General features: G+C 35.4%; 1 protein-coding gene across 1 annotated transcript in view; it reads left to right on the plus strand.

Moving 5' to 3' along the window:
* Positions 1-25,093, plus strand: part of LOC128232384 (inactive phospholipase C-like protein 2) — a 98,111-nt gene that overhangs the window by 42,781 nt on the left and 30,237 nt on the right. The window contains exons 3-13 of the mRNA XM_052945899.1: positions 3,242-3,472; positions 4,749-4,788; positions 9,048-9,177; positions 10,688-10,803; positions 12,032-12,098; positions 16,781-16,874; positions 17,333-17,450; positions 20,119-20,204; positions 21,461-21,581; positions 23,034-23,202; positions 23,848-23,943. Of these exons, the coding sequence (XP_052801859.1) occupies positions 3,242-3,472; positions 4,749-4,788; positions 9,048-9,177; positions 10,688-10,803; positions 12,032-12,098; positions 16,781-16,874; positions 17,333-17,450; positions 20,119-20,204; positions 21,461-21,581; positions 23,034-23,202; positions 23,848-23,943 (1,268 nt within the window). The remainder of the gene's footprint in view (positions 1-3,241; positions 3,473-4,748; positions 4,789-9,047; positions 9,178-10,687; positions 10,804-12,031; positions 12,099-16,780; positions 16,875-17,332; positions 17,451-20,118; positions 20,205-21,460; positions 21,582-23,033; positions 23,203-23,847; positions 23,944-25,093) is intronic.

Consider the following 25,093-nt stretch of genomic DNA (forward strand, 5'->3'; position numbering starts at 1 on the left):
TCAACGAAAACCGGGTTATTAGAATGAGGTTGTCGTTGGGCGGGCGGGCGGGCGGACTTCAGACATTGGTTTCTGTTCAATAACTTTAGTTAGCATTGATAGATATTGATGAAACTTGGTGTGTAGGTACCTTATGGGAAGAGCTAGCTTGGGATTGCATTTGAGGGGGGGTGGGGCTAAGGTCAAGGTCACTGTAACTAAAAATAGAAAAATGGTTTTTGCCCAATAACTTTAGTTAGCATTGATAGATATTGACGAAACTTGGTGTGTAAGTTGCTTATGTGAAGAGCTAGCTTTCGATTGCTTTTGAGTGGGGAGGGGCTATGGTCAAGGTCACTATTACTTAAAATAGAAAAATGGTCAAGGTCACTGTTACTTAAAATAGAAAAATGGTTTCTGCCCTATAACTTTAGTTAGCATTGACAGATATTGATGAAACTTGGTGTGTAGGTAGCTTATGTGAGGAGCTAGCTTGGGATTGCTTTTGAGGGGGGTGGGGCTAAGGTCAAGGTCGCCTGTTACTAAAAATAGAAAAATGGTTTCTGCCCAATAACTTTAGTTAGGATTGATAGATATTGACGAAAATTGGTGTGTAGGTAGCTTATGTGAAGAGCTAGCTTGGGATTGCTATTGAGGGGGGAGGGGCTAAGGTCAAGGTCACTGTTGCTTAGGCCTAAAAAAAAATTGTTTGGTTAGGGTTACATCCTTTTCAAAAATAGGTAGGGTAGGTAGGCTTTTTATTTTTTTATTTTTTCTTTTTTATTAGGCTTTATATAAGAATGTCATTTTCATCATTGGAGAATGGTGTTAAAGTTATCTTCTATATAATATATAATCAAGGTTTTAAACTACATATTGAAAAGCAAAAAAAAAAAGAATTTTTTTTTATTTTATTTTTTTATTTTTTTTATAGTTTTTCATTTTTTTTTTGACTATAAAAACGTTAGGGTCGGCGCCTATTCCGTAGGTAGGGTCGGGTAACCCGAACCAAATGTATATTTTTTTTTTAGGCCTTAAAATAGAAAAATGGTTTCTGCCCAATAACTTTAGTTAGCATTGACCGATATTGATGAAACTTGGTGTGTAAGTTGCTTATGTGAAGAGCTAGCTTGGGATTGCTTTTAAGTGGGGAGGGGCTAAGGTCAAGGTCACTATTACTTAAAATAGAAAAATGGTCAAGGTCACTGTTACTTAAAATAGAAAAATGGTTTCTGCCCAATAACTTTAGTTAGCATTGACCAATATTGATGAAACTTGGTGTGTAGGTAGCTTATGTACAGAGCTAGCTTGGGATTGCTTTTGAGGGGGGTGAGGCTACGGTCAAGGTCGCCTGTTACTAAAAATAGAAAAATGGTTTCTGCCCAATAACATAAGTTAGCATTGATAGATATTGATGAAACTTAGTGTGTAGGTAGCTTATGTGAAGAGCTAGCTTGGAATTGCTTTTGAGTGGGGAGGGGCTAAGGTCAAGGTCACTATTACTAAAAATAGAAAAATGGTTTCCGCCCAATAACTTTAGTAAGGATTGACAGATATTGATGAAACTTGGTGTGTAGGTAGCATGTGAAGAGCTAGCTTGGGATTGCTTTTGAGTGGGGAGGGGCTACGGTCAATGTCACTGTTACTTGAAATAGAAAAATGTTTTTTGCCAAATAACTTTTGATAGCATTGATAGATATTGATTAAACTTGGTGTGTGGGTAGCTTATGTAAAGAGCTAGCTTGGGATTGCTTTTGAGGGGGGCTAAGGTCAAGGTCACTGTTACTAAAAATTTAAAAATGGTGTCCGCCCAATAAGTTTAGTTTGCATTGATAGATATTGATAAAACTTGGTGTGTAGGTAGCTTATGTACAGAGCTAGCTTGGGATTGCTTTTGAGGGGGATGGAGCTAAGGTCAAGGTCACTGTTACTAAAAATAGAAAAATGGTTTCTGCCCAGTAAATTTAGTTAGGATTGATAGATATTGACGAAATTTTGTGTGTAGGTACTAGTAGCTTATGTGAAGAGCAAGCTTGGAATTTCTTTTGAGGGGGGTGGGGTCAAGGTCACTGTTGCTAAAAATAGAAAAATGGTTTCTGCCCAATAATTTTAGTAAGCATTGATAGATATGGATGAAACTTAGAGCGAAGGTAGCTTATGTGAAGAGCTAGCTTGGGAGGTGGGGTCAAGGTCACTGTTCCTAAAAATAGAAAAATGTTTTTCTGCCCAACAACTTAGTTAGAATTGATGGATAGTGATGAATCTTAGTGTGAATATAGCTTATATGAAGCTGCAGATTGAACTTTCTCATACAACAAATTAATTGGCTATAATTTCTGATTGCCCATAACAAAAACCTGGTTTTGTCGCATTGCGGCCCTTCTAGTTTAATAATGTAAAAGACTGGCTGTGACCAAATTGGTCTATCAAAGGTTTCATTCATCTTCTACAGTCTCCAAGTGGTTATATTTTAATCGCAGACAGGAATGTTGACTCTTTTGCATTCTTGTGGCGACCTATCTGAAATTGATTGGTGATGATCAAAATGGTAACCATCCATCACTTCTTTGGTGACTGGTTGTGGATCGATTTCAGTGGTTTCCAAGCTTAAGGATGTGCCAATTATTCGCTGTTGATCAACATGTATAAACTGGCACAACAGCATCATTTTGGCACAAGTATTTACAGTGTTCACATGAACAACTTTTTATTATATCAATTATTTCCAATCCGTGTGCTACATAAAAGCCAGAAAAAAGTATGCACTCCATCATGATATCAACCGTAGAATTTGCATTTAGACACATGCAGTAATAAATAGTTCTGCTGTTAATATCTTATTGCAAAAATAGGTTTGATTATGAAAGACATCTTTTTATATGCATTCTATTTTGATTGCTGATTGATCGACAATTAGTCATCGAACAGTCCCCATTTAGTCACTGATCAATCTTGATCAATTTCAAGCCTATTACCGTTTTTATGGTGAACAGCCGATATGTTGCTGTTTTAATTACTGGGAAGTTGCAAAACCTATGGCTGAATGATCAACGACACTTAATCCGAAATATGGGCAGAAGTAGTTGCACCAGTCCCAGCAATAGCCAGTCTGTTGCAAATATAATCAGTAGTGAAGATGGCCCATCACATTCACAATGTTGGTGTGACCGGGGCTTTAGGAACAAAGACTGAAGCCAGGAACATGAAATATATAAACTTGGTTTTCTCTCTAAGACTCATCGCAGCTCAATTTCTTTTTCAGTCCCGCTGTTCTCCATTAAGGAGGTGCGGAGTGGTAAGACCACAGATGCCTTGAAGAACAAGGAGATCGCAGGGATCTACCCGGATGAGTGCGCTTTCTCTATTGTGTTTGGAGACAACTTTGACTCGATGGACCTGATTGCCAACACCCCGGACGAGGCGAATATCTGGGTAACGGGCCTCACCTGTCTCATCAACACCGGCACTCGCTCCAGCAACTGCAACACCAGCAGTAAGTAGTGCTAAAATGATGAAACAGCTGTAGAAATGTAATTTGTTGTTTGATGCTTGTTGGTTTGATATCTTGAAGAGTTCAAAGAATGTTTTAGGGTTACATATGAAACTTCATTAAACTCTTAGCTGCCTTGATAGGCTCAAAATAGTTTCACAAACCAAATCAAAGGTAAGGTTTGGTGCAAATGAGGTAATGTCTGATGTTTCAACATTACAATACAAGTAAACTCAAATACAATACATTTCAAGATGGAAAAAAGTGATCTTGTTGACAGATCAGTGAAATTGTCCATGCTTAACAGAAACTCCCACATACCAAAAATAGTTTGATTTCTGATAGAAGAAAATTTGTCAATAGTATGATTTTGTATAATGGTCTGATGGGCTTGTTTTTCTTCTGGTGAATCTATGAACTATCAATTCAATTACAGACTGTTTTACCTACTTATAACTGTAGGTGACTGGGTCAATGCAATATTCATGATTCATATTATTGTTGAACTCCTTTTGACCAGTCATATATTGCAAACCCTTTCATTATTTAAGACATGAAGATTCATACTTTCCTATTTTTAGCCTAAAAAAAATGAATATTAATGCCAACGTTGTTAAAGGCTGTTGGTTTTTTTCATTTTGTTACTATTGTAGTGTGCATGCAGCCGGTTGCTAATGAACACCAAAAGGGACAACTGTTTTAATCAATAATTAGTGTCTATTTCCTTCTACTTGCTTAGAGGACCCTTCAATTTGAGCTTTGCGTTCAAATTTCTTCTTGTGTCGAATATGCGATCATTTTTATCCCTTACCACATCATGTTATGGCTGTTTATTGACTTCTAATACTTAGAGCTGGTATAGTTGACTTAGTTCTATTCATGATTTATAGTTTATAAATGCTAACAAAATGTGTAGGTTTCTTGTACATCACTGTCACAAATTACTCTTACATTATCAAATAAATCTCTTCATTATCAAATAAATCACTTTTAAAAGTGAGTTACAAAATTCAGAACCGAATAAATGCTTGAAAAAGTTGCTTATAGCATCATACTTGTGTATTAACTAGTAAGATATTGCCTCCGTCAAGTACCTGTTTCCTTAATTGGACTGTACAAATCAAGTGTTCCTTCCTGCTTAAACCTCACTCATGAGCTGCATGACTCCAGATAAAAAGACTGTCTAATATTGTAATATGTTTTGATCTCATTGGCATGATGACAGGAAGATAGTGCTAGCGTTATGATGTAATCTCTATGATCTCATTGTTTATTTCAGCCCCAGAGGCCATTGAAGAGATGCAGCAAATGAGAGATGAGTATCCTTTCGACAAATGTAGCTAAGCTCATATTAATTATACTCAAGTAAATACGTAGTATTTATTATTTGATATGAAACTTTCAGATTTTTTTTAAGGGGGGCCAAAAAAAACACACTTAAGGTTAATTTTTTTTTAATATGAATGTATTTTTATTATGCCCCCCTTCAAAGAAGAGGGGTATATTGCTTTGCACATGTCAGACGGTCGGTCGGTCGGTAGGTCAGTCTGTCAGTCCGTCGGTAGACCAAAGCTTGTCCAAGTGATAACTCAACAATTCCTGGACGTATGGTTATCAAACTTGACATGAAGGTTGGGCATGACCAGTAGATGACCCCTATAGATTTTAAGGCTCATCAGGTCAAAGGTCAAGGTCACAGTGACCTTTAATGGTAAAATAATTTTAAAGCTTGTCCGAGTTATAACTCAACAAAGCTTACACCTATCGTCATCAGACTTGATAAGGAAGTTGGTCCTGACCAGTAGATGACCCCTATTGTTTTTGGGGGTCATCAGGCCAAAGGTCAAGGTCACAGTGACCTTGAATGTTAAAAGGTTGTCTGTGTGATAACTCGACAATGCCTGCACCCATGGTCCTCAAACTTGACTTGGAGGTTGGGCCTGACCAGTAGATGGCCCCTATTGATTTTAGCGGTCATTGGGCCAAAGGTCAAGGTCACAGTGACCTTAAATGATAAAAGATTGTCCGAGTGATAACTCAACAATGCCTGCACCCATGGCCCTCAAACTTGACTTGAAAGTTGAGCCTGACCAGTAGATGACCCCTATTGATTTAAAGGGTCAAAGGTCAAGGTCACAGCGACCTTGAAAGCAAACTCGACAATTCCTGGACCAATGGTCATCAAACTTGACATGAAGGTTGGGCCTGACCAGTAGATGACCCCTCTTGACTTTGGGGGTCATCGGGGAAGGTCAAGGTCACAGTAACATTTAACGCAAAAAATTTAACAAATCTTCTCCCAGTGATATCTCAACAATGCCTGAACCTATGATCATCAAACTTGACATGGAAGTTGGGCCTGACCAGAAGATGACCCTTATTGATTTTAGGAGTCATCGAGTCAAAGGTCAAGTTTACAGTGACCTTGAATGCGAAAATGTTTCGAGTGATAACTCGACAATGCCTGCACCCATGGCTCCCAAAGTTGATTTGATGTTGCGTCTGATCTGTAGATGACCCCTTATGATTTTAGGGGTCATCGGGTCAAAGGTCAAGGTCACAGTGACCTTGAACAAAAAAACTTGTCTGTGTGATAACTTGTCAATGCCTGCGTCCATGGCCCTCAAACTTGACATTTAGATTTTTTGTGACCAGCTGATGACACCTTTTGAGGTCATAGAGTCTAAGGTCATGGTCATAACACATTCTATCCTCACACTTTGAATGGTCATAATCTTAAAACTGCCTCAACGGCGTCTAATGTCAGTGACAAATCAGCTGTCATTTCGGTCCATGCATATTTCATTCAATTGTCCATATAATCCTGACAACATGGCGCTCAGTGGGGCATAATGTTTGACAAACATCTCTTGTTATTTATAACATGCCTAGCTGAATAAACTTTATATTTTGAGCAAGCCAGGCAAACATTTTACCAATGCAGAGCCTGGAGACTCGTGAAAATTTCAAGTATTATTTTTAGCTTGGTTGTTAAAATATTCCTTAATAGGCAACATTATTTTTGTATGAGTTTGTATTATCACTACTTTTGAATATATCTGATGTATCTGTAAATTTTTCAAATTCCATCAATTTGTTTTATCTAGGTGGTTCCTTTTTTCACAGATTGGATAGACGAAGGCTGCAAATTTGGTACGCCCTGTCGAGAAACGCCTTTCATATTCTGTATGCCAAATATCGTCTAATATTATTAAGAAATTTTACCTCTTTGAGCATTAAATTAAATCTTTTGCAGATATTTCTGCAATAAAATTTCTCCTAACATTATAGAAGTGTGAGATTGTTTATACAGACATTAGTGGGAGTTGCAGTAAGGATGCTATCGATAAATCTAGTTTATGGATGTAAGCTTAAATTAATTTATAGTTTCATGATATGACCTATAAAAAGTGTTTGTCACATTTTATCCAAAAAAGTATTTTTTTAAGCCCTCACAAAAAAAGTTGTGGTGTCATAATATTTTTTTTTATAGAGTCTGTCTGTGCATTCTGAATGATGAATCGATTTAACGCTAGTGCTTCCAACTTTGATAGCTGATCAAGCATCATATGCAGAAGACCAAAAAGAAAGGATGTTTCGCTGCATCAATTTAGACTAGAATTATGGCCCTTCGTTATATTTATGTCCACCTTTAGTTGCCCTTGAACTGTTGATGTTGAGTCGGTAGATCAAAGGTCAAATTCAGAAATAGGATATTTGTTAAAAGTTTGTCTTGGCAATATCTGCAATATAGTTCCTATTAAGTAAACTGGGGAATGAAAATTCATAATTGATTATTGGCAATAATCAGAGAGATAATTTCAATCATTCATCATTTTTTTTATAATCAAAACTGAACCATGTAGAGAGTACTATGGAATTGTGCATCACAGTGGTTATCTTAATTGTTGCCGACTAATTTAAATGGAGTATGAAAAATTACTTCTGGATAAATGAGAAACATTGTAAGCTCATTGGCAAGCCTTACTCTTGACAGTGAGTGAGCCATTATTTTCCAAGTTTTGGGCAAAAAAGTCAATATGTGAATGATTGGACTCAAAGGCTTTACATTCTAAATGGCTCCTTATGGATTTCAAATTGAGGTCTTTGCCTTCAGTTTCTGAAAACTTTTTTGAGAAGTTGAGTGTTAATCGTATAGAAATATGTGATCTTGCTAATATTAAGGGTATAACTAGTTAATAAGAACCAAAGGGAGTCATATTTTATTACAATCACATAAGTAGACAACCATAAACAAATTCATGATCTTAACTATTACCTTTTTGAGATAATTTTGTATTGAATTACTTTGTACATTGTATGAATTTTATCCATGTATGTTAAGTTGAAACAAAAGTATTTTTGATATACAATTGTTGATGTTTTTCAACTTTTTTATTTTTATGCGGATTAAATTTCTTTTAATAACTAATTAAGCATTAACATCCATTAGTGCTGCTCTTGTTTGTATTTTTAAATGATTTGCATATAGATTTATAAGTTGAAACTCATTAAAAAAAAGTATATGGAGATCATCTCGTCCATCATCATTGCCACCATCATTATTGTAGTCTAGCTGGCGTTACACTTTCATATCCAGTCTCTAACTAGCATATCTTATCCATTCTTAACCAAACTTGGTTACAATATTAATTGGCATACCGTAATATCTCAACAACCGGATTGCATAAGGAATGACCCTTGGATTATCATATTTGACCAAAGTCAACTTGAGCATCACTTATTTAATGCTTACTTAACTTTGTTACAATGTTTATGGTCATATTATTTCGACTGATTTCGATCAAAAGCCAGTTTGTGTTAATAAATCTGGAGTTATGGTCCTTGATTTGTCCAAAAAAAATTGTATCTTTTTTGTCTGCTCTCTTATATAAGCCTCGTTATCAAATCTTTACAACACTTGGTAACAATGTTTAAAGTCATAACATCTGGAACAAGTTCAAACAACAATCAGATAACACCATTTACTCTGGAGTTATAGCCCTTGAGTTGACAAAATATGACCAAATTCAATTTGTTTATTCTCTTACTATGGGGATAATAGGGGGTAATATCACATTTGTTTTGTATAAAATACCAGATCGCATTATTTATGTAAGAGTTATGACCCATGAATTGTTAGAGCTTGACAAATACACTTTGTCTGCTCTTTAACTTGTGCATTTGTTATCCTATCCTTACCAAATGTGGTCCCAATATTCATATGCATAATATCTGTGCTGATTTCAATAAGCAACTTCATCACACCTTTTAATCATGTGTTACATCCCTTTATTTGTCCAAATATTCACCTTGTATACTCAATAATTTCGTATCAAATATTTGTAACATTCCCTTTGGAAATACTGCCCTTATATTTTCAAATATGACCACCTCTATTATGTAACATGTTTGAACTAACTTCATCAAGTTTAATAGTTAAACATTTTTCTCTAGTTACCTTAGTCCTACGTTTAATAATAATTTGTTCCAAAACGTTGTAGCTCCAAGCAGGCAACATATTAAATATGGGGAATTCGTGTTTAGTTGTTGGAAAAATTTGCTTAACTCAAATCAGCTGGTTGAATGAGGTTTTCACGTCTGCAGCTAACGACGACAAAGACACGCTGTCGGAGCATGAGGTGATTCGACTCATGCAGAAACTCAATAACAACGTAACGACTGCCAGAATTACCACGAAATTGAAGGTATCTTTGTTAGCGATTGATTGATTGCAGATACAAATGGCATAGCATAATATTGCATTCCAGTTGAGTGCAATAATTGTAACAATGTTATGCATTTTTTAAAGGGACTCGCTCATCTGAAAAAGCTTATTTTATCATTATTTTAGTCTATGATAGGAAAAAATGCTGAAAAAAATACAATTACAGTATTAAATATATCAGTTTTAGTGTGGTGCAAACCCACGTTGGAAAGGATGCGAAAAAATAGAAGACCGATGCCTAATCCATTAGGCCATAGGACTGTTACGGCAGTATATGTATATTTTGACCTTTTAAGAATACATTCATAACATCAGGTGATAATGTCAATCAACCAATTATGCAACAATGAAATTGTTCATGCTGTTAATAACGTGATTGAAAATTGTGGTCTTCAAAGACTATTTGAGCAAATATTACCTTTTGCTGAATGGTTCCAGGTGTCAGTATCTTAGTTTTAACACTCCTAATGATTTGCCACACTTTATTTCGTAATAGTTAAAAGAGTGCATTTTACAAACCATGAGCTAGTCCCTTTAAGCATTATTTTGTGTGAATAATTCATGTGGCGAAAGCCAGAAGGTTCTAAGTGACAGTTAAATGAAGAAGAAGATGGAACGTTTACACTCTAAACAATCAGAATGAATAAAACAGTCTGGTAGGAACACATTTATATCTACTGATGTATTTGATTATAAAATGTTAAGATTTATATTTAGAGAAACTGTTGGAATTGAGCAGTCTATCATGATATATTCATTTTCCAGAAAACAGCAGCCGTTTTTAGATTGTACTTTAACGTACATTTAGTCTTCACTACTTGAGACTTTTGATGGCACAAACATTTCCTAGTAATATATTTGTCATGTTGGACAACTTCATGTACTCTTGTGTCAGACTGATCACTGTGGAGAGATAGGGAATAGACAGGAACATATAAAGCACTGTTTCTTTAAAAGAAAAACAAACCTTCTTCATGCACTTACATTGTTTGGTTTTGTGAAGTGTAAATATTTATAGGAATATTTATTTAATTACTCCTGGACTGTAGCTCTCATAACTCTAATCTGTATATAACTTAACCTTGGCCGATATTCACAAAACATCTTCAGTCATTTCCTAACTTTAAATTTCACTGTCACATTAAAGGAAAAGTATGTGTTTTTAACGTTAATAGATGTATTTAAAATAAAGTCAATAGGTAAAGTGTTTCAGATAATATATGATATGACCAATGTCAGTATTAAAAAGCAAAGGATGAGAGTGGTCTATATGGTAATATGTTCATCTTTCACTCAATTAGTTGTAGGTGCCAGACCCACCAGGGATATGTTCTCTTGTCCTCTCAAAAAGGACACAAGAACACTGATTTCTTCTTGGAAAACATAGTTGACTTGATTAATATCGACTAGCTGTCCTCATAATGAAGCTAATATAGATTTGAAAAAATATGTATGAGACATGTAATGATAAAATGTTACATTATTTCCAGGAGATGGAGCTGGCTCGAGATGAAGGGAACAAAAGGGGCCGCCTCAGCAGTAGCGAGTTCATCTCACTTTTCAAGGAAATCTGCACACGGCCAGAAATATACTTCCTTCTAGTCAGGTAAAAAAATGTTCTGTTACCGTAAGTATAAATAATGAAACCATTTGTGATCCATGCAAAAGCATGCACCAACATGACTGTGTGCACAATTTTAAGATTCATTTTTAACATGTGTATGTTCCCAGTTTCAAGTTTATTTGATACTCCTTTGGAAAGAGTATGCAGGGGCGTACCTAGGCATACTCCAGTATGCCTGGGTGTACAAATGATTTTAGGTTCTATCGAAATGGCAAATATTTCGAAATCAAAAGTTATAATAGAAGCCTAAGGGGGTGTTGGCTGTTCATGTATACTACTTATTATATATTCTTTTTACTGGTTAAGTTTGTCGTAGTATGACTGAATATCAGTGTTCAGGATACATGAAAATAGTTCCATTATAACTGCATTCTTCAAAAACAAGTCATGGGACACCCCCTGCTTCTATCCCATATAACATATTTTGACCTTAGTAAAGAAAGACCATTGTATGTTGACACTTGGCATGAGATTGTCCAGGTGTACAGTTCAAAATACCCCAGTTTTGCCCCTGGTTGCATACATAGTACTTCTTTCTAATATTGACATAGATGTTTGTACCAGTTGAACTAGAGCACTCTGTTTCAATCTCTTTATCTAATTATGAAAGTTCAAAAACATAAACTCTCACATTTTCTTCCTTCAACAACAGGCCATGGTTCATAATAAACAACTTTTCAGACAATATCATGTAAATATAGTTTGTGAGTGTGAGATCTTTGTCAAGCTAGTTTCAAATCAATTTCACAAACTAAAGATTGGTTGTGATGCCATCATATTGAATATTCTCTGAAAATAGAGAAATAAGAAGAGAAAAAAGGCTCAGTCATATGGCATGTGAAAGCTCATGACAAAGTGCGTTAACTGGAAAAATCCAAAGCATGAGGACAATTTCCATTTTCTTTTTGCATCAGTTGTGTATTTTTAGCACATCTGATTTACAAAAAATAAAATTGAGGTTTTGGATTGAAGATATTCAAATGAAACTTTATATACAAATGTACATGTTGCCAAGACCCATACACCTGACTTTAAATTTTCTCAAGTTATGCCCCTTTTTAAGCTTCAATAAACAGAAACAGACAAGCATTGACAATCGCTCCGTGACCCTTTTGTTTACCAAGCTTGGTAATCTTTATATGAAATTTCCTGCTGTTTCCTTTCAAGGTGTCAAACAGATAATAGCAACATGTATATTTTTTTATTTCAGATATGCAAGTAATGCAGATTATCTTTCAACAGATGATTTACTGCTATTTTTAGAAGCAGAACAAGGGGTTAGTACTTTCTGCAGCTTTTATATATTGAAAGATAAACCTTATTTTACGGCATGGAGAATTAAAAAAAATTGGAATTATTATCTTTGTTTATAAAGAGAAACATGCCAAATAAAAGGCATTTTAAAAAGGGAATTTATTCTAGAAGATGTCAGAAATCATTTTGATAAAGGAGCCACAAGGTCTGTGAATACAGAAAATCCTATTTCAGTAAATAATCTTATCAGTGTGTTTAATCAAGGCTTTGTGAGTCTAAGAGAGAATGTTTGATCTAAGCTTCTCAATTAATCAAAGATATGATGTGTCCAAGATGCTGTCTCCTGTGATATTTAGGATGCTGTAGTAACAGGCAGCCATGTGCAGATCACAGGCTTCTTATAAGGTCTTCAATTGGTTCATAAATGTATAGCCTTTGACACGTTGGTAGGATTTAATTTTATGATGTTTAATCTCAAAGAAAATAGGTATCTTTTGGTATGTTTGATAACTTCAATTGTAAAGGCAATGTTCAGAGTCAGCAAACACATCTCCCATATCTTTTATGTCTAATTTCTTCACCAATTTTTTTGTTCCAGAAAAGCAGTAAAATAATTCCAAAACTTATTGATTCCTACAGACATGTTCATGTTTTTCCTCCATAAAAGTGACATTTTATGCTGTTCTCATAATTATTTAATGTAGAAGCACTTTCAGTTCTATCTAATATTGTGTCAGGATGCTTTCACCATCCATGGAACGGAGAAAAGGATCAAGGATTTGAATTGAAAGCTTTTTATTTATTATTAAGTGAGCTATCATTTGCCCTTGAAAGGCTTAGAATTACATATAACCTATTATTATGATTTGTCCTAAAGAATAAAGCAATGACCAAATGAAAAGTTATGTCTCCCCCATTTTGTGTTTGCCCTTTCAGTTAGTAAGTCAGTCAATCTGTATGTCACACTTCATTTCAGCTCAATTACTATAGAAAGCTTGGACTGTAGAACTTCATGCTTGGTATGAGTATTGGTCATGACCAATAGTTGACCCTTATTAATTCTGAGATTAGTAGGTCAAAGGTCAAGGTGACATTGAGGTGAAAAAATGATTTCCACTCAAGTACTGAAGATCCTTTTGGTCCAGAAACTTCATACTTGGTATGAGTATTGGTCATGAGTAGGTAATGACACCTACATATTTTGAGATCTTTAGGCCAAAAGTCAGGGTTCGTGGCTTCCTTTAAGTGAAATGTTATATGTTGGCGGTGACCTTAAGCTGAAAAATGGTTTCAGCTCAATAACTAAAGAACACTTGCACCCACAAACTTCATACTTGGTATGCTAGTTGGTCATGGCTAGTAGATGATCCTTATGCTTTTGAGATCAGTAGGCCAAATGTCAAGGTTGCAGTGACCTTTAAGTGAAAAAAACGGTTTCGCTCAAAAATATAAAAACCCTTTGGCCAAGGAACTTTACACTTGTTCATGATCAGTAGATGTTGCCTATTGATTTTGAGAGCAGTAGGTCAAAGGGCAAGGTTGCATTGACCTTGAGGTGTAAAAAACTGATTCCACACAACAACTGGAGATCTTTTAGGTCCAGGAACTTCATACATGGTATGCGAGTTGGAAAGGACTAGTACATGACCCTTATTGACTTTGAGATCGGTAGGCAAAGGTCAAGATTGTGGAAAACTTCAGGTGAAACAATATGTTGTCTGTGACCTTAAGCTGAAAAATGGTTTTAGCTCAATAACTAAAGAGTGCTTGCACCCACAAACTTCGTACTTGGTATGCTAGTTGGTCATGGCTAGTAGATGATCCTTATGCTTTTGAGATCAGTAGGCCAAAGGTCAAGGTTGCAGTGACCTTTAAGTGAAAAAAACGGTTTCGCTCAAAAATATAAAAACCCTTTGGCCCAGGAACTTTACACTTGTTCATGATCAGTAGATGTCGCCTATTGATTTTGAGAGCAGTAGGTCAAAGGGCAAGGTTGCATTGACCTTGAGGTGAAAAAACGGATTCCACACAACAACTGGAGATCTTTTAGGTCCAGAAACTTCATACTTGGTATGCGAGTTGGAAAGGACTAGTACATGACCCTTATTGACTTTGAGATCGGTAGGCAAAGGTCAAGATTGTGGAAAACTTCAGGTGAAACAATATGTTGTCTGTAACCTTAAGCTGAAAAATGGTTTTAGCTCAATAACTAAAGAACGCTTGCACCCACAAACTTCATACTTGGTATGCTAGTTGGTCATGGCTAGTAGATGATCCTTATGCTTTTGAGATCAGTAGGCCAAAGGTCAAGGTTGCAGTGACCTTTAAGTGAAAAAAAAACGGTTTCGCTCAAAAATATAAAAACCCTTTGGCCCAGGAACTTTACACTTGTTCATGATCAGTAGATGTCGCCTATTGATTTTGAGAGCAGTAGGTCAAAGGGCAAGGTTGCATTGACCTTGAGGTGTAAAAAACGGATTCCACACAACAACTGGAGATCTTTTAGGTCCAGGAACTTCAAACTTGGTATGCGAGTTGGAAAGGACTAGTACATGACCCTTATTGACTTTGAGATCGGTAGGCAAAGGTCAAGATTGTGGAAAACTTCAGGTGAAACAATATGTTGTCTGTGACCTTAAGCTGAAAAATGGTTTCAGCTCAATAACTAAAGAACGCTTGCACCCACAAACTTCATACTTGGTATGCTAGTTGGTCATGGCTAGTAGATGATCCTTATGCTTTTGAGATCAGTAGGCCAAAGGCAAGGTTGCAGTGACCTTTAAGTGAAAAAAACGGTTTCGCTCAAAAATGTAAAAACCCTTTGGCCCAGGAACTTTACACTTGTTCATGATCAGTAGATGTCGCCTATTGATTTTGAGAGCAGTAGGTCAAAGGGCAAGGTTGCATTGACCTTGAGGTGAAAAAACGGATTCCACACAACAACTGGAGATCTTTTAGGTCCAGGAACTTCATACTTGGTATGCGACTTGGAAAGGACTAGTACATGACCTTTTTTTACTTTGAGATCGATAGGCAAAGGTCAAGATTGTGGAAAACTTCAGGTGAAACAATATGTTGTCTATGACCTTAAGCTGAAAATTGTTTCTGCTAAATAACTAAAGAATACTTGCACCAAAGAACTTCATACTAGGTATGCCGGTGGGTGACCCTCAATTTTGAGATCAGCCAAACTTCAAGGTCACTGTTGGTTCGTCTCCAGTCCAAAAGTACAAACTTCATATCCATCATTATTTCTCAGCAAGAACCACACGAGCGGTTTTTCAGTAAGCAATTTCGAGTTATTATTTATTATGTACATTTGAAAGATTGGTATTAGTGAATAGTTAAAAAAAGTACATATCAGGCGACCTAGAGGTATTTCTTATGGTGTACATTGAGGCGTCAGTGTCTGAGGCATCAACAAAATGTTGTGCAGACAATAACTTTAATATTTATTATCCAATTGTGATAAAACTTGGTGACAGTGTTTGTGGGTATATGTGTCAGCAGGATTCTCAATAAGTTTCGGTTAAACCGTCTCAAATGGTAAAGTAACCGACCAGCTTCTACTTATTCTACTGAAAATTCATTTAGTTTTCCAAATTTGAACTGGCCCTATTGCCATTTGAACTGTCCATTTTGGCCGGCAGCCGGTTCTTATTGAGAACACTGTGTCAGCCATGTTAGATCGTGAGTAAATCACCTTATAACTCCAGAGTTATGCGCCTTTTACATTAATGAATAGTAGGTTTGTGTCTTGTGTAGACATTTGCTTAACTTTACCTTTTACGTTTCATTTTTTATCTTACCAATTATGAAACTTGGTGACAGTGTTTGTGGGCATTATGTCTTGGTCAAATTTGATTGTTGGATAAATAACATAATAATTCCAAGGTTATACCATATTTGTTACAAACTAGAAAGTTCAGTCTCATTAAGGCAGCTTTTTTTTATCCAATCATCATAAAACTTGACGGCAGTGTTTGTTTACATTTAATCTTTTGGTTAAGTTTTATTGTGGGGTGAATCATGGCAGTAACTCTAGAGTGATAGGTTTATGTCCTGTGCAGACAATAATTCAAGTATCTATTATCCAATAATGATGAAACTTGGTGACAGTGTTTGTATGTATAATGTATCAGGGGAAAAGCACCTTGTCCCTTTTGTGTAAGAAAAAGTTTTTTTGTCTGTACAAAAATCAGATTATCAGATCATATCAATTGCAGAAACATGTGGTTGTTCATGTAAGCCACTTTCTGATCCTTGATGTTCAGGTCTAGAGATAAGACTAATTCGCTTACTTACCCTGGTACATTTTTTTCCAGAAAATGTTTAGTATTGTGAGAAACTTATGTTGGATGCATTTCAGAAGTTTTTTGTGTATATTTTCCCATTTGTCTTCGTGACTGCCTAATGTAAAGAATATGATTAATGTCTGCCTTCCATTATTTCTGTTGCTTTGATACAAGATTAATAAAACAAGATAGCGGGTACCACAGATAATGTTTCCATGCATTTTTTTAATCTACATCAGCATGTTTTGTTTTTCCCACCCCAAGGACAACTCTTGGCCTTTCTCAGAATTTCTCAGAACTTACCTGTGGAAAGAGTCATTGATCTTAAAGTGTGATTATAAAGTGTATACATTGAAGTGTAATTCTATGACTTAAACCACATGTCTCATCTTAAAATTTGTTTCCTTCAGATGCAAAGAGTTACAAAAGAGAAGTGTTTAGAAGTTATCAATAAATTTGAGCCATCGAAAGAAGGGAAGCGGAAAGGCCGACTTGGCATTGATGGTAAGTTTGGTGGGTGTTCTTCTGATGACACCACAGAAAGAATAAATATTTAATAACATGAATGAGATATTGTCAAATAAAGTTGCTCCTAAATATTGGAATTTTACATGTAGTCGTAACAATCAATGTAAATATAAAATAGCTATGTAAATTCTAATAATTATTTGGATGGCTTTATATACCTATTCACATGACATAACTGTTCACAGGACATGCTTCTAGTAAACTGTTCCTTGTTCTACATTAATTTTACACAATACTGTCTTGAAATTGTGTATAATGTTATCTGAAGTATCTTTGATATTCTAACTCAATAATTCTTTCTATTGATATTTTTTTTTTGGTAATATTGACATTATTTTGACTTTTTCAAAAAAAATGGTAAAGAAGTATGAAGTATAAGATGTGGAACCAAATATATTGTCAGTTCTGTAATTAATCCATATTTGTATGTGCAGGTTTCACGTATTACCTGTTATCTGATGAATGTGATATATTTGATCCGGACCACCACATTGTTTGCCAAGACATGACGCATCCTCTTTGCCACTACTTCATCGCGAGTTCTCACAACACGTAAGTCACAGATAACACTCCTCATGGAAATACAATGTCCTGTTGAGGTTCACAATTAATTAAAACTAGACGGAAGGCTTAGCTGTTTTGTGTAAGCTTTTCTATTTATGCATTAAAGGTGACAAAGTTCTTCAAAGTCTTTTATTGTGTGACTTTAATCAACTCTTGATAAATCTCTTATTTTCACAGTGAGCTGACAGTAATTCTGCCAGTGTGGTACTGAATCACTCTAAATAAATTGCATATAAAATTAATGTAATTGAAAAAAAACTTGCAATACTAAAAAACTCTGCTGGTATAAAGAATAAAAACTAGAAATTGAATATATTGTGATATTTTCATTCTACCATTTGTCTGACTCCTAAATGTGACATACATGACTTGTATGTTGCAGTAGTTGATCTGTGTTGAAGGAGTTGATGCATATTGTTGGTAGTTGCTGAGTGTATGATATTGTGCAGGTAGTTGATGTGTATTATGTGTGTTGCAGGTAGTTGATATGTGTTCCAGGTAGTTGATGTGTATTATGTGTGTTGCAGGTAGTTGATGTGTATTATGTGTGTTGCAGGTAGTTGATGTGTATTACCGTATTATATCATGTATAGGACGCTAGCATAGATAGGACGCAGGCAAAAAAATAGTTGAAAAAACGGGTATAAACCCTTAATATATAAGATAGGACGCAGCGGAAAAATGTCAAAATCGGAGCCGAAAAATCGAAGTTGGTAAAGTATTTATAACATATATTGAAGTAAAAAAAAAAAAATGTATATAAGGCATATTTCGATAACTGTCTTGTGTATTTCGATAATTATCGTCATATTTCGGTAATTTAGTATTTCGGTAATTTAGTGTACACAACAATGATATAAGTCTTGACATTTTGAGAACATTATAAGACTTATACAAATGCTGTAATAGTCCCGACACACCTTCTGACTGACAGTCAACCGTTGCAATAGTTCCGACATGCGTTCTGAATGACAGTCAACCGTTGCAACCATTGCAAAACTGTGTATTGTCAAAACTGATGATTGTTTTGATAAAGCTTGTCCCTGCGCGGAATAAAGCATGTCAGGCATAATTAATGCGTGTCGGTAATTATCCCTGCCAGCGGAAGGCACGACGGGTAAAGTGTGAACAAATAACCATACGGTATTACCATCGCAATAGTTCGTTCTATTGATGTTTTTCTAATGACAGACAGCGTGTGTTTTTCACACCTTCGCACATTTGAAAAGATTTGATAGTGACAATAATGCTACTTTGCGTTATGCACATTCCTTTATTATTTTTTTAAAACAGTAACATACAACAAAATGTTTTGTAAAATATCGAAACATTAAAATCATGAACAACGATTATTCGATATTTACCTCCTTTCCCGATTTTCCGTTGCCGTTATAAATCAATCCAGTTAAATGCTGACTCACATCGAGTTTTTGTGAATAGCGTCCCTTTTGTAAAAAAGTAAACACTCATGTTTGTTTTCAATTTATTTCTCAATAAATCATTTTAAAGTAAACATTCAATATATTTCTGAGTGTGTTAACTTGCGTGATTTTACCTATGTCAGTTGTTCGGTGACGCAGTACAGATACTTACTATTACTGTGTTCTTCCCTGGTCCGATATTTTCGACCTGAAATGGACTTGGAAAAAACAGATGAAATTCTAATAGCATAGAAAGGACGCAGGCACTTTTTAAGATGAGATTTGGGGGTAAAAAAGTGTGTCCTATGCATGATATAATACGGTATGTGTGTTGCATGTAGTTGATGTGTATTATGGGTGCTGCAGGTAGTTGATATGTGTTCCAGGTAGTTGATGTGTATTAAGAGTGTTTCAGGTAGTTGATGTGTATAAAGTGTGTTGCAGGTAGTTAATGTGTATTATGTGTTATGTAAGTAGTTGATGTGTATAAAGTGTGTTGCAGGTAGTTGATGTGTATTACGTGTGTTGCAAGTAGTTGATGTGTATTATGCGTGTTGCATGTAGTTGATGTGTATTATGTGTGTTACAGGTAGCTGATGTGTATTATGTGTGTTGCAGGTAGTTGATGTGTATTATGTGTGGTGCAGGTAGTTGATGTGTATTATGTGTGTTACAGGTAGTTGATGTGTATTATTTGTGTTGCAGGTAGTTGATGTGTATTATGTGTGCTGCAAGTAGTTGATGTGTATTATGTGTGGTGCAGGTAGTTGATGTGTATTATGTGTGTTGCAGGTAGTTGATGTGTATTATGTGTGTTGCAGGTAGTTGATGTGTATTATGTGTGTTGCAGGTAGTTGATATGTATTATGTGTGTTGCAGGTAGTTTATGTGTATTATGTGTGCTGCAAGTAGTTGATATGTATTATGTGTGTTGCATGTAGTTTATGTGTATTATGGGTGTTGCATGTAGTTGATGTGTATTATGTGTGCTGCAAGTAGTTGATGTGTTTTATGTGTGTTCTAGGTAGTTTATGTGTTTTATGTATTTTGCAGGTAATATATGTGTATTATGTGTGTTGCAGGTAATATATGTATATTTTGTGTGTTGCAGGTAATATATGTGTATTATGCGTGTTGCAGGTACTATATATGTAATATGTAAATTGGTGGAATGAATAAGCTCTGATCTACAAACTTTATGAACAGCCCTCATATATGTATTATGTGTGTTACAGATACTTATTGGAGGACCAGCTGAAGGGACCGTCCAGTGTAGAGGCGTACATTCGAGTCCTTGACAAGGGCTGCAGGTGCATCGAATGTGAGTCCCAATCACTACACTCAAAAGCTGTGATCAGGAAATTGCTAAGCCCTTAAAAATAAGTGAAATAAGCAACATGTTGTTTTTTTCAAATTTCTTTTTTCTCCACTTTCTTCAGTTTTTCTCAAACCGACTAATTTTAGCTCATACTTGTATTTTTATTATGCCTGATAACTTGAGGTGAATTCACTTACTTTCTTTGTCAGTTTTCCAATGATCCTGTCTTCTTTGATTATTACTGCTTGAGTAATCTTGGTAAAGCAAATGCAAGCATGAAAGAGAATAATGATTTTTCGCAGAATATTTTCAGCTTGATTTGTTTTGTTTTATTTGTATTGTTTTAATAGTTTTCAGAGGTACACTTAACAGTTTCAGGGCATGGAAATTCAAGCCTTATTTATGGCATAATAAACTTCATCTCAATGAGATAAAGTTACGTCAATAAAGAAAAATCAACCTTTGAATATTGTAGCGCTCACTTCTATTATCCCATTAATATTAATAATTAATATGAGTGCAAAAAAAAAGCAACTCTTTGTGTTGCACCATTGAATGCTAGGTTTATTGGTGTTAATTATGAACCCAAAATAGAACTCAAATGTTTACTGAGCATGGCTTATGTTTATGATTAACTTCATGTGACAGTAATGGAAAGTTCAGCCATGGCCAATCATTGGGTATTATCCTACGGTCTCTCTCGCTGTTTGTTGCAGGCCTTTATTGGTAAATCTCACAAATAGAGCAGTAAAAATGACCTCTTGACAAATTTGTATAATTTTATTGCAGCATGTAAAGAGCTGTGTTGGTCTGGGCTGGTTGATGAGTTTTTCCAGGATTTTGTTTTCTTCTATTTTGGTTTAGGGAGTCATTGTTGTCTGTCTGCTGTCTTAATATGTCCCAAGCTGAATTATTCTGGAATATACATAATTACACATAATTTGCTGACAAAGCCTCAATATTTAAGGTTTAGTGATACAATCTTAATGCTTCTTGTTATACATTTCTCAATTCAGCTGACGTTAATTTCTGAAACTTTAAGCAAAGTGTAAAAAGTCATCATTTTAAATCTGTGTTTTTATTTTGTACATAATGATAAAACAATGATTTGTGAGGTCAATGCCAGAAGACTTCAAGTGACATTAAAATGTATAAGGTTTTTGTATCTTCTGACATTTACCCCACACAATGTTTTCCTAACATTAACACTGCATGCCTTGTATTACTTCACCCATAAACACATCAGCTATGTTTTCCAGTGGACTGTTGGGATGGGGCGAATGATGAGCCGGTCATCTACCATGGCCACACCCTCACTTCCAAAATCTCCTTCAGATATGTGATAGAGGCCATCAATAAACATGCCTTTCAATCCTCACAGTAAGAACTTATATTATACAATGGTTCTATCACAGTAATGAGTGTATCTTAATGTAGTAATTTGCTGGTCTGAAAGGTACAAGATATGGGTGAAGGGCAGTTTAAGTCTTGTCAGTTGGTACAGCATGTGACTTGCAAGTCTCAGTTCCTAAGTTTGTTACTGGCTAAATGTCTATTTTCTTTATTTGTGCGAAAGTATTAACCATTTCTTTCTATATATTTCAGCTACCCCATGATATTGTGCGAAGGTATTAACCATTTCTTTCTATATATTTCGGCTACCCCGTGATATTGTGCGAAGGTATTAACCATTTCTTTCTATATATTTCAGCTACCCCGTGATATTGTGCAAAGGTATTAACCATTTCATACTGTATATTTCAGCTACCCCGTGATATTGTGCAAAGGTATTAACCATTTCATACTGTATATTTCAGCTACCCCGTGATATTGTGCAAAGGTATTAACCATTTCATACTGTATATTTCAGCTACCCTGTGATATTGTGCAAAGGTATTAACCATTTCATACTGTATATTTCAGCTACCCTGTGATATTGTGCAAAGGTATTAACCATTTCATACTGTATATTTCAGCTACCCCGTGATATTGTGCAAAGGTATTAACCATTTCATACTGTATGTATATTTCAGCTACCTTGTGATATTGTGCAAAGGTATTAACCATTTCATACTGTATGTATATTTCAGCTACCCCGTGATATTGTGCGAAGGTTTTAACCATTTCATACTGTATATTTCAGCTACCCCGTGATATTGTGCAAAGGTATTAACCATTTCATACTGTATATTTCAGCTACCCTGTGATATTGTGCAAAGGTATTAACCACTTCATACTGTATATTTCAGCTACCCTGTGATATTGTGCAAAGGTATTAGCCACTTCATACTGTATATTTCAGCTACCCTGTGATATTGTGCAAAGGTATTAACCACTTCATACTGTATATTTCAGCTACCCTGTGATATTGTGCAAAGGTATTAACCATTTCATACTGTATATTTCAGCTACCCTGTGATATTGTGCAAAGGTATTAACCATTTCATACTGTATATTTCAGCTACCCTGTGATATTGTGCAAAGGTATTAACCATTTCATACTGTATATTTCAGCTACCCTGTGATATTGTGCGAAGGTATTAACCACTTCATACTGTATATTTCAGCTACCCTGTGATATTGTGCGAAGGTATTAACCATTTCATACTGTATATTTCAGCTACCCTGTGATATTGTGCGAAGGTATTAACTATTTCATACTGTATATTTCAGCTACCCTGTGATATTGTGCGAAGGTATTAACTATTTCATACTGTATATTTCAGCTACCCTGTGATATTGTGCGAAGGTATTAGCCATTTCATACTGTATATTTCAGCTACCCTGTGATATTGTGCGAAGGTATTAGCCATTTCATACTGTATATTTCAGCTACCCTGTGATATTGTCCATTGAGAATCACTGTAGTGTGAAGCAGCAGAAAGTGATGGTTGCTCACATGATCGCAATATTCGGTGACAAACTCAACACAGAGAGGATTGACGAGTCCAGGACTGCCCTGCCTAGTCCACACGATCTCAGAGATAAAATACTTATAAAGGTAAATGGGCACTTTAACATAACGTACAGTACACTCAACGAGTTAGACCCAATTTCCTCGCTCACTCTGGGGGATAAAGTCGATGATTTCCTCTGAGCTTTAAACTGTTTCCCTCACTGAAAATCCGCAGAGTTCCTCCGTGTTTATTGTTTACTGCAGAGTTTGATATAAACAGTAGCGTCGGAAATTGTTCCATTTTATGACCATGCAGCAGAACTTAGCATTTAATGAGATTAGCAAGAAATAATTATTTCTTCTTCAGAAGTTATTTGTTTTTACATTATACACATTATATGCTTTAAAATTATCAATCATTTTCTCAGAAGTGGATCTAAAAAATAAATTAAAAGGGCAGAGGAAAAATGATAACAGTAATTTACTGTAGCCATCATTATTGACTGAATTTTCTATTTAAACAAAATTTATTTTAACATAGATTCATTTCAAGTTTTTGCAGAGTTTCGTAGAGTTAACCTCTCTGAAGGATTAAACATTCATAATTTTTTGGTTGCATGATCACCCTCCGAGGGCCTAAAATTATAAACTCTGTAGAACACAGACAGTCTATAAATTCATTGTGTTGACCGTGATAGTGAAAATCTGCGAATAGATGAAATATTTTCTGAGGTTTCTGTGATGCTTTAGGGTAAGAAGTTGCCAGCAGAGGAGTTGAGCGATGAGGGAGAGGTCACAGACGAAGATGAGGGGGGTGAATCTGAAAGACGGAAAAACAGCAAAAAGGTATGATATGCTTACTCGCTTGTGCAACGCTGCTCACAAGGAAAGAAAAAGAAAGTGTTTATTCCTGTTGACATAATTGTGAAGTGTATACTTGCCTGAAATATGGATAAAAGTATAGTGTTTACTTGCCTGAAATATGGGCAATTGTATAGTGTACTTGACTGAAATATGGGTGGTGTATTTGATGTTTAGATTTGCATTATGATAATGGTTGTCATTTCTTGGGAGTTTCTGCATCACATGGAAATAGATATAAGTTATAAAAGGTGGATGAATAAGGACATGAGATGATAAGGTTCCCTGATAGGAAAGACATGGGGTAAGAAGGGCAGAACATAATATTCAAAATCATTCCCATCTGAGCCTCTGATTCTGATGAATAAACCTCTTTGTCTTTAAATGTACAAATGTCACTGTTGGCTGGACTAATAGCATATAATTTGTTATATATCTTCTGAAATAGTTCATTACTACATCTACTAGATTGTTCATTTCATAAGATTGTTTCTTTGGTAATTTACACGTAATGAAGATAACATTTACCAAGCAGCATTATTAAAGTGTATGAAATACAGAATTTTCCTGACAAGAACAACTGGTCCCTGTCAGTAGTATATTTAAACCTAGTTAAGGACTATTCAGAGACATTTAGATGAACTTGTCAATCATATTTAAATAATTATAGCAAACTTTCAGTCATTAAAGCAGATCACGAATATTTGTAGGAAAACTATGGTGATTATGCCAGTTTAATATTCTAATGGAACTAATTACATTGTCAAGTTCACAAGGTACCATGTTCATTTAATTGTCTCCAGGCAGAAGAGATATTTTGCATCTTGCATAATTATTGAGTTTCTCATTTCCAATGAAGTATCTTCTGTTACTTCCAATGGTTAAATAAGTTCTCATCCAACAGCTAATGTCTTTGATGGCTTAAATGAAATATGATCTAAACTATCTTTGCCTTAAATCAATAAAGTTCTCTTTTCAAAGACATTTTTAAACCCCAGACCAACTAAGCTTGAGGGGATATATTGGAGTCACCCTGTGGTTAGTCAGTTGGTTGGTTGGTCTGTCAGTTGCAATTTTCCTTGTCCGGAGCATAACTTGAAAGCTACTTGAATTTAACTTCATACAATGGTAAAGT

This window comes from Mya arenaria, chromosome 4 (assembly GCF_026914265.1).
Source record: "Mya arenaria isolate MELC-2E11 chromosome 4, ASM2691426v1".
NCBI lineage: Eukaryota > Metazoa > Mollusca > Bivalvia > Myida > Myidae > Mya > Mya arenaria.